The sequence below is a fragment of the Pristis pectinata genome, chromosome 13, assembly GCF_009764475.1.
Source record: "Pristis pectinata isolate sPriPec2 chromosome 13, sPriPec2.1.pri, whole genome shotgun sequence".
Lineage (NCBI taxonomy): Eukaryota > Metazoa > Chordata > Chondrichthyes > Rhinopristiformes > Pristidae > Pristis > Pristis pectinata.
The window spans coordinates 2,764,993-2,781,010 of record NC_067417.1 but is presented as its reverse complement, the minus strand read 5'-3'; the positions used below and the strand labels follow the sequence as shown (position 1 = coordinate 2,781,010).

The following is a 16,018-nucleotide window of genomic DNA, read 5'->3' as shown; positions in this document are numbered from 1 at the left end:
AATGGTCGCCTAGTACGATAAGATGGACTTTGACCTCATAATCTACCTCATTATGACCTTGCACCTTATTGTCTGCCTGCACTGCACTTTCTCTGTAGCTGTGACACTTTATTCTGCATTCTGTTAGTGTTTTCCCTTGTACTGCCTCAATGCACTGTGTAATGAAATGATCTGAACGGACGGAATGCACAACACTGGACATGTGACAATAATAGAACAATGTACCAATTCACCCCTCAGCCTCCTGCACTCCAGAGAGGACAGTCCCAGACTATCCTTCTAACTCAGCAAGCCCTCCAGTGCCGGCAACGTCCTTGTGAACATGTTCTGCAGCTTCTCTTAAAATATGTTTCGCAATGAATCCGGTAAGTTTGAAGGCGGAGCCGCTGAGGGTGACATCAGGGGAGAGCTGGTTGATCAGGGACTTGCTTTGAAAAATCCATTCCCTGCTTTCACAATCACTTGTTTGCGACTTTGCAGATCTCAAAGTTCAGCGGCGGGGACCGTCCCCAAACCTGTGCCAAGGCTCCGGGGCTCTGTTTTTCGTCCGGGCGGGAGGAGGTGATTAGCACCACGCTCCCCCGAGCGGCTACATCAGCCGGAGGCGCAGCCGGGTGCGGGCGGTGCGATGGCGATGGGCGGAGTGGCGGCGGTGGTCGCCGTGCTGGCGCTGGCTTCGGCCGCAGGTGAGGGGCTGATCCCGGGGGAGGGTTGGAACCCTCCCCGCACACCCTCACTGTACCTCCCGCCCCCTCCCCGCACCCCCTCCCCGCACCCCCTCCCCGCACCCCCTCCCGCACCCCCTCACTGTACCTCCCGCCCCCTCCCGCACCCTCCCCGCACCCCCTCCCCGCACCCCCTCCCCGCAACTCCCGCACCCCCTCCCCGCACCACCTCCCACACCCTCCCCGCACCTCCCGCACCCTCCCCGCACCCCCTCCCCGCAACTCCCGCACCCCCTCCCTGCACCACCTCCCGCACCCTCCCCGCACCTCCCGCACCCTCCCCGCACCCCCTCCCCGCACCTCCCGCACCCTCCCCGCACCCCCTCCCCGCACCTCCCGCACCCTCCCCGCACCCTCCCCGCACCCCCTCCCCGCACCTTCCGCACCCCCTCCCCGCACCTTCCGCACCCTCCCCGCACCCCCTCCCCGCACCCCCTCCCCGCACCCCCTCCCGCACCCTCCCCGCACCCCCTCACTGTACCTCCCGCCCCCTCCCCGCACCTCCCGCACCCTCCCCGCACACCCTCACTGTACCTCCCGCACCCCCTCCCCGCACCCTCCCCGCACCCCCTCCCCGCACCTCCCGCACCCTCCCCGCACCCCCTCCCCACACCTCCCGCACCCTCCCCGCACCCCCTCCCCGCAACTCCCGCACCCCCTCCCCGCACCCCCTCCCCGCACCACCTCCCGCACCCTCCCCGCACCTCCCGCACCTCCCGCACCCTTCCCGCACCCTCCCCGCACCCTCCCCGCACCTTCCGCACCCTCCCCGCACCTCCCGCACCCTCCCCGCACCCCCTCACTGTACCTCCCGCCCCCTCCCCGCACCACCTCCCGCACCCTCCCCGCACCCCCTCCCCGCACCCTCCCCGCACCTCCCGCACCCTCCCCGCACCCCCTCACTGTACCTCCCGCCCCCTCCCCGCACCCTCCCCGCACCCTCCCCGCACCCCCTCACTGTACCTCCCGCACCCTCCCCGCACCTCCCGCACCCTCCCCGCACCCTCCCCGCACCCCCTCACTGTACCTCCCGCACCCTCCCCGCACCTCCCGCACCCTCCCCGCACCTCCCGCACCCTCCCCGCACCCCCTCACTGTACCTCCCGCACCCTCCCCGCACCCCTTCCCCGCACCTCCCGCACCCTCCCCGCACCCCCTCCCCGCACCTCCCGCACCCTCCCCGCACCCCCTCCCCGCACCTCCCACACCTTCCCCGCACCCCCTCCCCGCACCTCCCACACCCTCCCCGCACCCCCTCCCCGCACCTCCCGCACCCTCCCCGCACCCCCCACACCCCTTCACTGTACCTCCCGCACCCTCCCCGCGCCCCCTCCCCGCACCTCCCGCACCCTCCCCGCACCCCCTCACTGTACCTCCCGCACCCTCCCCGCACCCTCCCCGCACCCCCTCCCCGCACCTCCCACACCCTCCCCGCACCCTCTCCCCGCACCCCCTCACTGTACCTCCCGCACCCTCCCCGCGCCCCCTCCCCGCACCTCCCGCACCCTCCCCGCACCCCCTCACTGTACCTCCCGCACCCTCCCCGCACCCTCCCCGCACCCCCTCCCCGCACCTCCCACACCCTCCCCGCACCCTCTCCCCGCACCCCCTCACTGTACCTCCCGCACCCCCTCCCCGCACCTCCCACACCCTCCCCGCACCCCCTCCCCGCACCCCCTCCCCGCACCCCCTCACTGTACCTCCCGCACCCTCCCCGCACCCCCTCCCCACACCTCCCGCACCCTCCCCGCACCCCCTCCCCGCACCCCCTCACTGTACCTCCCGCACCCTCCCCGCACCCCCTCACTGTACCCCATGCACCTCCCGCACTCCCTACACCTCCTGCACCCCACCCCCGCACCCCTACAGAGTGCAAGGGTCCCCACAAGACTGCAGCAATCGCCCTGCTGTTGCAGCCAGCCCCAGTGCAGGCTTGCTTGGATCCTTCTGTGCCGAGGGGCAGAATCTGGGGGTTGGTACAGGGGTTAATTTGGGAGGTGGGGTGGGGGGTGGTAAGCTAACCGGCACTGGCTGGAAAGCGTTAACGTTGGCTGGACCTGGTGGACATTCCACTTCGGGACCAATGAGGTGGTGAAAGTTTGAAACAAGCAGAGTTCAAGGGTTCGGAGCCTGGAGGTTCACAGGAGGTGACCAGAGCCCCGGAGCGGTGGGGGTGGGGATCCAGCTGTGCCCTGCTGGAGCTCAGAGTCCATACCTGAGGTTCAATCACTGCCTCGGAGTGAATTCTGGCCCCACCCTGTGGTTCTGGTTGCCTGTTACAGGAAGGATGTGGGGCCTTTGGAGGGGGTGCAGAAGAGGTTCACCAGGATGCTGCCTGGATTAGGAGGGCATGAGCTGTAAGGAGAGATTGGACAAACCTGGGTTGTTTTCTCTGGAGCGGCAGAGGCTGAGGGGAGACCTGGCACCTGTAGGGAGCGGAGGTGGTGACCTGACATTGGTGCCTGTAAGGAGTGGTGGTGACATGACGTTGGTGCCTGTAGGGAGCGGCAGTGGGGAACTGACGTTGGCGCCTGTAGGGAGTGGTGGTGCCTATAGGGAGCGGCAGTGGGGAACTGACGTTGGTGCCTGTAGGGAGTGGTGGTGCCTGTAGGGAGCGGCAGTGGGGAACTGACGTTGGTGCCTGTAGGGAGCGGCAGTGGGGAACTGACGTTGGCGCCTGTAGGGAGTGGTGGTGCCTATAGGGAGCGGCAGTGGGGAACTGACGTTGGTGCCTGTAGGGAGTGGTGGTGCCTGTAGGGAGCGGCAGTGGGGAACTGACGTTGGTGCCTGTAGGGAGCGGCAGTGGGGAACTGACGTTGGCGCCTGTAGGGAGTGGTGGTGCCTGTAGGGAGCGGCAGTGGGGAACTGACGTTGGCGCCTGTAGGGAGTGGTGGTGCCTATAGGGAGCGGCAGTGGGGAACTGACGTTGGTGCCTGTAGGGAGTGGTGGTGCCTGTAGGGAGCGGCAGTGGGGAACTGACGTTGGTGCCTGTAGGGAGCGGCAGTGGGGAACTGACGTTGGTGCCTGTAGGGAGCGGCAGTGGGGAACTGACGTTGGCGCCTGTAGGGAGTGGTGGTGCCTATAGGGAGCGGCAGTGGGGAACTGACGTTGGTGCCTGTAGGGAGTGGTGGTGCCTGTAGGGAGCGGCAGTGGGGAACTGACGTTGGTGCCTGTAGGGAGCGGCAGTGGGGAACTGACGTTGGCGCCTGTAGGGAGTGGTGGTGCCTGTAGGGAGCGGCAGTGGGGAACTGACGTTGGCGCCTGTAGGGAGTGGTGGTGCCTGTAGGGAGCGGCAGTGGGGAACTGACGTTGGTGCCTGTAGGGAGCGGCAGTGGGGAACTGACGTTGGTGCCTGTAGGGGGCGGTGGGAACAGAAACACTCGGGGCTTACAGAAGAGAACTAGATGGGCTGAAGGGAGGATAATTTCCAGTGCTGTGGGGAAAGAGTGAGAGACTGGTACTGACTGGATTTGGCATTGGCGGTGGACTGCAGCCTCCTCCTGATAAGCTGATTCTACGACTTCAGAGGGGAGTTTAGAACCAACCACACTGCAGTGGGAGTGGAGTCACAGATGGGCAAGAACAGCAGGTCTTTCTCCCTGAAGGACATTAGTGAACCAGATGTGTTTTTAATGATGATCCGGTATTTTCATCATTATCATAACCAATCCTTGTTCTTCATTCCTGTACATGTATCTGTGTTCCCACCCTGCTGTGTTGGGATTTGATCCTGTGCCCCTGAATCTGTTGGCCAGGACTCTAGGTTGTGGTCCGGTCCAGGGGTTAGGATGATCAGGATGGGGAACTCCCCAGTAATCACCAAAGAAAAGCTAAAATGTGGATTCTTTCATGTTAAGAATGGATGGACAGGCATCTCCTAACAGCAGCAGGTTTACAGTGATGTGCACGTCCCTGGTTCAGTAACTAAACTGTTGTCAGAGACTATCCGATCAGAGAATTCTCAGCAGGTCAGGCAGCATCTGTGGGAAGAGGTGAACAGTTTGATGACCACCTGTGCTTCTGAGGAAAGGTCAATGTCCTTCCATCAAACTAAAGATCATCAAACTAAACTCTGAACTTTCTCTCTCCACAGATGTTGCCTGACTTGCTGAGTGTTTCCAGTGTTTTCTGTTTCTGTTTATACCCCGGTGCCCATGGGATCTTTTACTGCCCCCTGCAAGGGCAGGATCTCGGTTTAGCTTGTCAAATGAAAGCCAGCATCAAACAATCTGCTGGAGGAACTCAGCGGGTCGAGCAGCATCTCTGGGGAATGGGGGTGGGGCAGCACGGTAGTGTAGCGGTTAGCGTAATGCTATTACAGCGCCAGCGACCCGGGTTCAATTCTGGCTGCTGTCTGTAAAGAGTTTGTACGTTCTCCCCGTGTCTGCGTGGGTTTCCTTTGGGTTCTCCGGTTTCCTCCCACATTCCAAAGACGTACAAGTTAGGAAGTTGTGGGCATGCTACGTTGGCGCCGGAAGCATGGCGACACTTGCGGGCTGTCCCCAGCACATTCTCAGTAATGCAAAAAGATGCATTTCACTGTGTGTTTCGATGTACATGTGACTAATAAAGAATTATCTTGATATCTTAAATATCTTAAAACTGTCGATGTTTCGAGTCTGAAGACTGCACTGAGTCCTGATGCAGGGTTTCGACCTGAAATACCGACAAATCCTCCCCCCCTACCCCCCCCCCCCCCCCACCCACAGATGCTGCTCGACCTGCTGAGTTCCTCCAGCAGATTGGTTGTTGCTCCAGATTCCAACATCTGCAGTCTCTTCTTTCCAAATGAAAGCCAGCACTCCCGGCACTGCAGCACTCTCTCAGTCGCCAACTGAGCACGGGTCTGGGTCTTGTGTTCAAGTCTCTGAAGGTTCAAGAGTTGAAGCCAAGGTTTGGGCACCTCACTGGAGTAAAGGTGCCAAGAATGCAGAGTAGCCCCAGGGGATGTATTCTTACCCTGACAACAATAAGCTCAAGGAACTGGAGCTCTTTTCATTGGAAGCGGACATTTGGTAGCCATGTTTAAAAGATTGTTGTTCTGAGGTGATAAACTGAGAAAATAATTTGCACCTTGGGGACTCAGTAATTAGAGAACATGAGGTCATAGTTAACATAAGAAGAAGGAAAGGAGTGGGAGTTGAATGGCTTTTGTTCAGTATTATTGTTGAGGTCACTTTATTCCCAGGGAGCGGTTGGTTCTCTCAGTGACACAGTAATAGAGTCACACAGCATGCAAACAGGCCCTTTGGCCCAACTCGTCCATGCTGAGCTAGTCCCATCTGCCCACGTTTGGCCCATAGCCCTCTGAATGTCTCCTATCCATGGACTTGAGAAGCAGATTCCATGACAAGGAGTGGTATGTACGAGCAGCATAGGCTGAGCTACTAATTAAGTTCTCCCTCTTTCCTTAAGTAAAACACTGGTTTTGTTGTTGATGCTATGCCACGTTCCCTGAAAGTGAGATTAGGAAATGAGAGTGCAGGACACTTGCTATGATAGGATTAGCTCCTCACTGCATTGGGCAAATTATCATTGCATTGTGGCATCATCTTTCACAATATGAGATTCATGCATTTATTAATCTTCAGGAGTGTCTGAATGCCGCTTCCTTTAGTGGTATTACATCTGACTCATGCACCTCTATGAGCAGAAGCTCTGATATTTATCATTATTTCATCAGTTCTACTTACCATTCTGTAAATTAAGAACATAATAACCTGAGAAAATAGGAGCAGCAGTAGGTCATACAGCCCCAAGCCTGCTCCGCCATCCAATATGGTCATGGCTGATCTGCCCCAGGCCTCAGCTGCTCTTCTGTGCCAGGTCCAGATGGCCCTCCATTTCCTCATCTTCCAAAAATGCATTTACTTCTTCTTTAAATAGTACAAATAATCTGGCCTCCACAATCCTCCAGGGTAGAGAGTTCCTGAGATTCACCAGCCCCTGTAAGAAGTTCTTAAGCACCTCAACCGCCTAATCTTGAAATCATGTCCCCTTATTTAGGGTTCTCCCACAGGGGTCGGTGCTGAACCTTTGTTGTCCCTTATTTTTGTAAGTTGGGTGTAAGTGTGTGAACTTCTGTTTAGTAAGTTTGTGGATGATACTAAAATAAGTGGTATTGTAGACTGTGAAACAGGTTATCAGAAGTTACCGGGGGATCTTGATCAGCTGGGTAAGTGCGCCAAGGAATGGCAAATGGCTTTCAATTCAGATAAGTGCGAAATATTGAATTTTGGGAAGTCAAATCTTTATAAGGACTTTATACAGTTAATGGTCGGGCCCTGGGTAGTGCTGTGGACTAGGGGGACCGAGGAGTACAAGTACATAGTTCGCTGAAAGCAGCATCACAGATAGACATGGTAGTGAAGAAGGTGTTTGGCACATTGGCCTTCATCAATCAGGGCACTGAGTATAGGAGTTGGGACATTATGTTGCAGTTGTACAAGATGTTATTGAGACCACAATTGGAGTATTGCGTACAGTTTTGGTCAGCCTGTTACTAGAAAAGACATCATTACATTGGAAAGAGCGCAGAGAAGATTTACAAGGATGCTGACAGGACTCAAAGGCCTGAGTAATAGGGAGAGGTTGGGCGGGGTGGGGCTTTATTCCTTGGAACATCAGAGATTGAGGGGTTACCTTCTGGAGGGGTTACCACCAGACTTAAGGACAGCTTCTACCCCACTGTGATAAGACTATTGAACGGTTCCCTTATACAATGAGATGGACTCTGATCTCACGATCTACCTTGTTGTGACCTTGCACCTTATTGCACTGCACTTTCTCTGTAGCTGTGACACTTTACTCTGTACTGTTATTGTTTTTACCTGTACTACATCAATGCACTCTGTACTAACCCAATGTAACTGCACTGTGTAATGAATTGACCTGTACGATCGGTATGCAAGACAAGTTTTTCACTGTACCTCGGTACAAGTGACAATAATAAACCAATACCTAATAGAGGTGTATAAAATCATGAGGGGTATCGATAGGGTGAATGCACACAATGCAAAACTAAAAGCTAAAGGGCATAGGGTTAAGGTGAGAGGAGAAAGATTTAAAAGGAACCTGAGGAGCAGGTTTTTCACGCAGAGGGTGGTGAGTATATGGAACGAGCTGCCAGAGGGAGTGGTCGAGGCAGGTACAATAACAAGATTTAGAAGACATTTGAATAAGTACATGGATAGGAGGGGTTTGGACAAATATAGACCAAATGTAGGCAAATGGGATTAGCTTCCTGGGCACCATGGTCAGCATGGACGAGTTGGGCTGAATGGCCTGTTTCTGTGCTATATTACTCTATGACTTACCTAGGTGGCTTTTAAACATAATGTACCCACCTCAACCACTGTTTCTGGCAGCTCATTCAAATACACACCACCCTCTGTGTGAAGAAGCTGCCCCTGATGTCCCTTTTAAATCTCTAATCTTAAACCTATGCCCTATATGTTTTTAGCTCCCCCTCCCTGGGAGAAAGACTGTGTGCTTTCACCCTGTCTATGCCCCTCATGATCTTATACACCTCTATCAGGTCACCCCTCAATCTCCTACGTTCCAGGGAATAAAGTCCTAGTCTACACGAACAATATTTGGGAGATGTTGATGAAGGAGCTGAACTCTGTCTCACTCCTGCCTTCTAGATTGTGGAGTGGATTTGTTGTATCTATCACACCCGCCTCATACAGACGGCCATGGGCTGGGCGAAGGATATCCTTCAAAAAGCTTATTATAAATTACACACAGTAGAAGCACTGACACCTCGTATAGAAAACTGGAGCAACACACAAAATGCTGGACGAACCCAGTAGGTCAGGCAGCATCTGTGGAGAGAAATGGACTGTCGACGTTTCAAGTCGAGACCTGTCATTCGGACTAGTCCCTCCACAGATGCTGCTCGACCCACTGAGCTCCTCCAGCTTTTCATGTTGCTGCAGATTCCAGCGTCTGCGGTCTCTTGTGTCTCATACAGAGAACTACCCATTGAGGCATGAGGTGATCCATCTCCCACTTATCACCAACATTCAAGCCTCCCAGACTCGAGGTCCTACACCGAGTGTTGTTCCTAGGTACTTGTGATGCAGAGTTTCAGTCAGGGTTTAAATCCTGTTTCCAAGACCCACCATATCTTCCTCCTGTAAACTGTTGGACCAGTCCAAAGATTGAGGCTTCTGTGCTTCTACCTTTGGGATTCTCATAGCTGCCTCACTCTCAGTCACATCCTAATGTTTATCTGGACTGATCAAGGTGAGAGGAAAAGATTTAAAGGGGATCTGAGGAGTGGGTGTATGGAACGAGCTGCCAGAGGAAGTGGTAGAGGTGGGTACATTAGACAAGACAAGACAAGATTTTTTTATTAGTCACATGTACATCGAAACACACAGTGAAATGCATCTTTTGCATCGAGTGTTCGGAGGGCAGCCCGCAAGTGTCGCCACGCTTCCGGCGCCAACACAGCACGCCCACAACTTCCTAACCCGTACGTCTTTGGAATGTGGGAGGAAACCGGAGCACCCGGAGGACATGGGGAGAACGTACAAACTTCCCACAGACAGCAGCCAGAACCGAACCCAGATCGCTGGCGCCGCAACAGTGTTAAGCCAGCCCCTACACGACCGTGCCTGCCCTTAGGAATAGTAAAGGGAAAAAATGACTGGTGGGAGTTGTCTACAGGCCACCAAATAATAACATTACAGCGGCACAGGCAATAAACCAAGAAATAGATGTAGCCGAGGATGCGGAGAGTCTGCAGAGAGATATAGATAGGTTCAGTGAGTGGGCGAGGGTCTGGTGGATGGAGTACAATGTTGGTAAATGTGAGGTCATCCACTTGGAAGGAAAGACACTTAAAAGACATTTGGACAGTTACATTGGTAAATTGGTTTATTATTGCCACTTGTTTAAAATTGTCATGGACAGGGACAGGTGCAGAGAGGACAAGAAGATATTTAATTGGGGAAGGGCGAACTATGAGGCTATAAGGAGAGAACTTGGGAGTGTAAAGTGGGATGTCGTTTTTGAAGGAAAATGTACCGTGGAGATGTGGTCGATGTTCAGGGATCTTATGCAGGATGTTAGGGATAAATATGTCCCGGTGAGGCAGAGAAGGAATGGCAGGGTGAAGGAACCGTGGGTGACGAGAGAGGTGGAATGACTAGTTAGGGAGAAGAAGGTAGCGTACATAAGGTATAAGCAGCAAGGTTCAGACAGGGCCCGTGAGGAATATAGCGTAGCGAGGAAGGAACTTAAGAAAGGGGTGAGGAGAGCTAGAAGGGGACATGAAAAGGCGTTGGCTAGTAGGGTTAAGGAAAATCCCAAGGCCTTTTTCACGTAAGTGAAGGGTAGGAGGATGGCTAGGGTAAAGGTGGGTCCGATTAAGGACAAAGGTGGGAGAATGTGCCTGGAGGCAGCGGAAGTGGGAGAAGTTCTGAATGAGTACTTCTCTTCGGTATTCACCAAGGAGAGGGGTCTTGATGACGCAGAAGGGAGTGCTGGTAAGGGTAATGTTCTCGAGGTTGTAGATACCAAGAGAGAGGATGTGTTGAAGTTGTTAAATAATATCAAGACAGATAAATCTCCAGGGCCTGGCGGAATATTCCCCAGGCTGCTTCAAGAGGAGAGGGAGGAGATTGTTGAACCGCTGGTAAGGATCTTTGAGTCCTTGTTGTCCGTGGGGATGGTGCCAGAGGATTGGAGGGTGGCGAATGTTGTCCCCTTGTTCAAAAAAGGTAGTAGGGATAGTCCAGGGAATTACAGACTGGTGAGTCTCACGTCCGGCGGGTAAGCTGTTAGAAAGGATTCTAAGGGATAGGATCTATGAACACCTAGAGAATCATGGACGGATTAGGGACAGCCAGCATGGCTTTGTGAAGGGAAGATCTTGCCTCACAAGCCTGATAGAGTTCTTTGAGGAGGTGATGAGGAAGATTGATGAGGGTAGTGTGGTGGATGTGGTCTATATGGATTTTAGTAAGGCGCTTGATAAGGTTCCTCATGGTAGGCTTCTTCAGAAGGTCAGAGGCCAAGGGATGCAGGGAAGCTTGGCTGTGTGGATTAGGAATTGGCTTGCCTGTAGAAAGCAGAGGGTTGTGGTGGAAGGAGTGCCCTCGGATTGGAGGGCTGTGACTAGTGGTGTCCCGCAGGGATCGGTTCTGGGACCTCTACTTTTTGTGATATTTATAGATGACTTAGGGGGGTGGAAGGCTGGGTTAGTAAGTTTGCGGACGACACTAAGATCGGCGGTGTTGTGGATAGTGTGGAGGGCTGTCGGAACTTACAGAGGGATATTGATAGGATGCAGAGCTGGGCTGACAAGCGGCAGATGGAGTTCAATCCGGAGAAGTGTGAGGTGGTACACTTTGGAAGAACAAACTCCAGGGCAGAGTACAAGGTAAATGGCAAGGTACTTGGCGGTGTAGAGGAGCAGAGGGATCTGGGGGTTCATATTCACAATTCACTGAAAGTTGCCTCACAGATGGATAGAGCAGTTAAGAAGGCCTATGGGATGTTAGCTTTCATAATTCGTGGGATTGAGTTTAAGAGCCGCGAAGTGATGATGCAGCTTTACAAAACTCTAGTTAGACCACACTTAGAGTACTGTGTTCAGTTCTGGTCGCCGCATTATAGGAAGAATGTGGAGGCGTTGGAGAGGGTGCAGAGGAGATTTACCAGGATGCTGCCTGGATTAGAGCGTATGGAATATGAGGAGAGGCTTAAGGTGCTAGGGCTTTATTCACTGGAAAGGAGGAGGATGAGAGGAGACATGATAGAGGTATATAAAATATTGAGAGGAATAGATGGAGTAGACAGTCAGCGCCTCCTTTCCAGGGCACCAATGCTCAGGACAAGAGGGCATGGCTTTAAGGTTATGGGTGGGAGGTTTTGGGGAGATGTCAGGGGGAGGTTTTTCACCCAGAGAGTGGTTGGTGCATGGAATGCACTGCCTGGGGTGGTGGTGGAGGCAGATACATTGGACAGGTTCAAGAGTTTGTTGGATAGGCACATGGAGGAATGTGAGATAGAGGGATATGCGGGAGGAAAGGGTTAGATAGTGTGAGGGTGGTTTGATGGACGGCACAGCCTGGTGGGCCGAAGGGCCTGTTTTGTGCTGTATGGTTCTATGGTTCTTGTACTAAGGTACAGTGAAAAACTTGTCTTGCAAACCAATTGTACAGGTCAATTCATTACACAGTGCATTGAGGTAGTACAGAGTACATTGAGGTAGTACAGGGTAAAAACAATAACAGATTACAGAGTAAAGTGTCACAGCTACAGGGAAGTGCATCACAGATAGACAATAAGGTGCAAGGTCATAACAAGTTAGATTGTGAGTTCAAGAGTCCATCTCATTGTATAAGGGAACCGTTCAATAGTCTTATCACAGTGGGGTAGAAGCTGTCCTTGAGCCTGGTGGTACGTGCCCTCAGGCTCCTGTATCTTCTACCCGATGGAAGAGAGGAGAAGAGAGAATGTCCCAGGTGGGTGGGGTCTTTGATTATGCTGGCTGCTTCACCAAGACAGCGAGAGGCAAAGACTGAGTCCACAGAGGGGAGGCTGGTTTCCGTGATGCGCTGGGCTGTGTCCACAACTCCCTGCAATTCCTTGTGGTCTCGGGCAGAGCAGTTGCCGTCCCAAGCCGCGATGCATCCAGATAGGATGCTTTCTGTGGTGCACTGATAAAAAAATTGGTGAGGGTCAAAGGGGACATGCTGAATTCTTTTAGCCTCCTGAGGAAGTAGAGGTGCTGGTGAGCTTTCTTGGCCATGGTGTCTACATGGTTGGACCAGGACAGGCTGTTGGTGATGTTCACTCCTGGGATCTTGAAGCTCTCAACCCTCTTGACCTCAGCAGCAGGAGTGTGTGCACTGTCTCCCTTCCTGAAGTCAATAACCAGCTCCTTTGTTTTGCTGACTCCATGCCACTTACTCTGGTTTGGCTAAAGGAAGCTGACAGCTGTGCTGAAGGGATAATGAGAGGTGAACTCCTAACAGGTTCTATCCCGTTGATGTTGCTCAAGTGCAGAGGAATATTTCCTAATACACAGGATTGCACAATTATTCCAACAAGCAGGAAGAAGTGTGAATTCAGCAGTTCTCATTTCACAAGGTCGTACAGTAGTTAGTGGCAAACACTCGGCCCCCTGAAGTTTATTCACCTGTGGGATTCAACAACTTGTCCCAGCGCATTTCTGGATCTGATCCTTCTGAGATTTGGAGGACTTTAACCCCAGGTTGCTCCTAAAGGTTGATTAACACATTTCTGGTGGTTACCAGGCTGGGTTGCAGTGTGCAATGTTGCCTTGTGTTACAGCAGTAACCGGCCTGCAAAAAGTGGGAATGTACAGGTACCCTTCTGACATTCCCAAACCGAATCTCTCCACCAACCACCACACCCCCCCCCCCCCCCCCACAACCATCAACATCCTGGGGAGCAGAACGTCAACCGGGGACCAGCCACACAAACGGGTCAGGGGCTGAGGATCCTGGTGGTGTGACCCACCTCCTGACACCCCAAAGCCTCTCCACCATCTACAGGGCACCAGTCAGGAGTGTGATGGAAGACACCAGAGACTGCTAATGCTGGAATCTGGGGCAAAAATCAGTCTGCTGGAGAACTCAAGTGGGTCGAGCAGCATCTGTGGGAGGGGGGAATTGTTGACATTTTGGGTGAAGACCCTCACTCAGGACTGATGCTGCTCTAGCCGCTGAGTCCCTCCAGCATATCGTATGATGGGATAGTCGCCCAGCTCCAGTGTTCAAGAAATTCAACACCGTCACAATGCACAGCTGCCCGCTTGGTGGGAACCCCGTCTACCATCCCCAACCTCCATTCCCCCACCACCAGTGCACCGTAGTGGAGTGTGTACCATCTACAAAACTCACCCAGGCTCCTCCAACAGCACCTCCCAAACCTCCTGCCACTACCACCCAAGCAGGACAAGGGCAGCCAGGGCAGGGGGACGCCACCACCTGCAGCTTCCCCACCAAGTGGCACAGCCTAGTGACGTGGAAACGCGGCGCTCTTCCTTCACCGTGGCTGCACCTCCCTCCCCAACAGCACTGTGGGAATGCCTTCACCACCCGATTGCAGCAGCTCAAGCTCAAGGGTTGGGCATTGACTGCACCACAGAAACAGGCCCTTCGGCCCATCAGGTCCACGTCGGCCACTGTACTTGTCGCTACCAGTCCCACGTACCCACAATCACGATCTACCTTGGTTTGACCTTGCACCTTATTGAACATAGAACATAGCACAATACAGGCCCTTCGGCCCACAATGTTGTGCCAACCTTTAAACCTCACCTAAGCCTATCTAAATCCTTCCTCCCACATATCCCTCTATTTTAAATTCCTCCATATGCTTATCTAACAATCTTGAATTTGACCAATGTACCTGCCTCCACCACCACCCCAGGCAACGTATTCCATGCCCCAACCACTCTCTGGGTAAAAAAAACCTCCTTCTGATATCTCCCTTGAATTTCCCACCCATTACTTTAAAGCCATGCCCTCTTGTATTGAGCATTGGTGCCCTGGGAAAGAGGCGCTGGCTATCTACTCTATCTATTCCTCTTAATATTTTGTACACCTCTATCATGTCTCCTCTCATCCTCCTCCTCTCCAAAGAGTAAAGCCCTAGCTCCAAAGTGCACTACACTTTCTCTGTAGTTGTGACACTTTGTACTGTTATTGTTTTTACCTGTACTACATCAATGCACTTTGTACTAACTCAATGCAACTGCACTGTGTAATGAATTGATCTGTACGATCGGTACGCAAGACAAGTTTTTCACTGTAACTCGGTACAAGTGACAATAATAAACCAATACCAATAGAACCATAGAAAACTACAGCACAGAAAACAGGCCATTTGGCCCTTCTAGTCTGTGCCAAAACATTATTCTGCTAGTCGCATTTACCTGCCCCCAGCCCATACCCCTCCAGACCTCTCTCGTCCATGTATCTATCCAATTTACTCTTTACTAAAGTTAAGAGTGAGCCCGCATATACCACATCAGATGGCAGCCCGTTCCACACTCCCACCACTCTCTGAGTGAAGAAGTTCCCTCTAATGTTCCCCCTAAACCTTTCCCCTTTCACCCTAAAGCCATGTCCTCTTGTACTTATCTCTCCTAATCTAGGTGGAAAGAGCCTACTTGCATTAACTCTGTCTATGCCCCTCATCATTTTATAAACCTCTATCATGTCTCCCCTCATTCTTCTCCGCTTCAAGGAATAAAGTCCTAACATGCTCAATCTTTCCCTGTAACTCAACTCCTGAAGACCCGGCAACATTCTTGTAAATCTCCTCTGCATTCTTTCAATCTTACTGACATCCTTCCTGTAGTTCGGCGACCAGAACTGCACACAATATTCTAAATTTGGTCTCACCAATGACTTATACAACCTCACCAAAACATTCCAACTCCTATACTCAATACTCTGATTTGTATATTTAGATATATTTATATATTTAAATGTATCAATACATTTAGCCCACAGCCTTCTATGCCTTGGCAGTTCAAATGCTTGTCTAGATGCTTCCTAAATTGGACAGTCTCTGCCTCCGCCAACCCCTCAGGGAGTGCGTTCCAGATTCCAACTGCCCTCTGTGTGATTTTTATAAATGACTTGGATGAGGATGTGGAGGGATGGGTTAGTAAGTTTGCAGATGACACAAAGGTTGGAGGTGTTGTGGATAGTGTAGAAGGTTGTCGTAGGTTACAACAGGATACAGACCGGATGCAGGTTTGGATGGAGAAGTGGCAGATGGAGTTCAACTGGGAAAAGTGTGAAGTGATGCACTTTGGAAGTTCGATCTTCCAAAGTGTGAAGTGATGCACTTTGGAAGTACTCCAAGGTCAATTTCAGGATTCTATGGACTTGGACCCCAAGATCCCTCTGTTCCTCCACACTGGAGGAACAGAGGGATCTTGGGGTCCAAGTCCATAGATCCCTCCAAGGTTGCTGCGCAAGTTGATAGGATGGTTAAGAAGGTGTATGGTGTGCACTAACTTCACTAGTCGGGGGATTGAGTTCAAGAGCCACAAGGTGATGTTGCAGCTCTATAGAGCTCTGGTCAGACCACACTTGGAGTATTGTGTTCAGTTCTGGTCACCTCGTTATAAGAAGGATGTGGAAGCTTTAGAGAGGGTGCAGCGGAGAGTTACCCGGATGGTTAGAGAACATGTCTTATGAGGAAAGGTTGAGCGAGCTAGGGCTTTTCTCTTTGGAGCGATGCAGGATGAGAGGCGACTTGATAGAGGTGTATATGAGAGACGTAGATAGAGT

General features: G+C 52.7%; 1 protein-coding gene across 1 annotated transcript in view; it reads left to right on the top strand.

Moving 5' to 3' along the window:
* The first annotated feature begins 440 nt into the window (after window positions 1-440).
* The window catches only part of LOC127577454 (fatty acyl-CoA hydrolase precursor, medium chain-like), a 459,511-nt gene continuing 443,933 nt past the window's right edge, over window positions 441-16,018 (top strand). Inside the window, exon 1 of the mRNA XM_052028678.1 lies at window positions 441-686. Coding sequence (XP_051884638.1) covers window positions 629-686 — 58 coding nt within the window. The 5' untranslated portion in view covers window positions 441-628. The remainder of the gene's footprint in view (window positions 687-16,018) is intronic.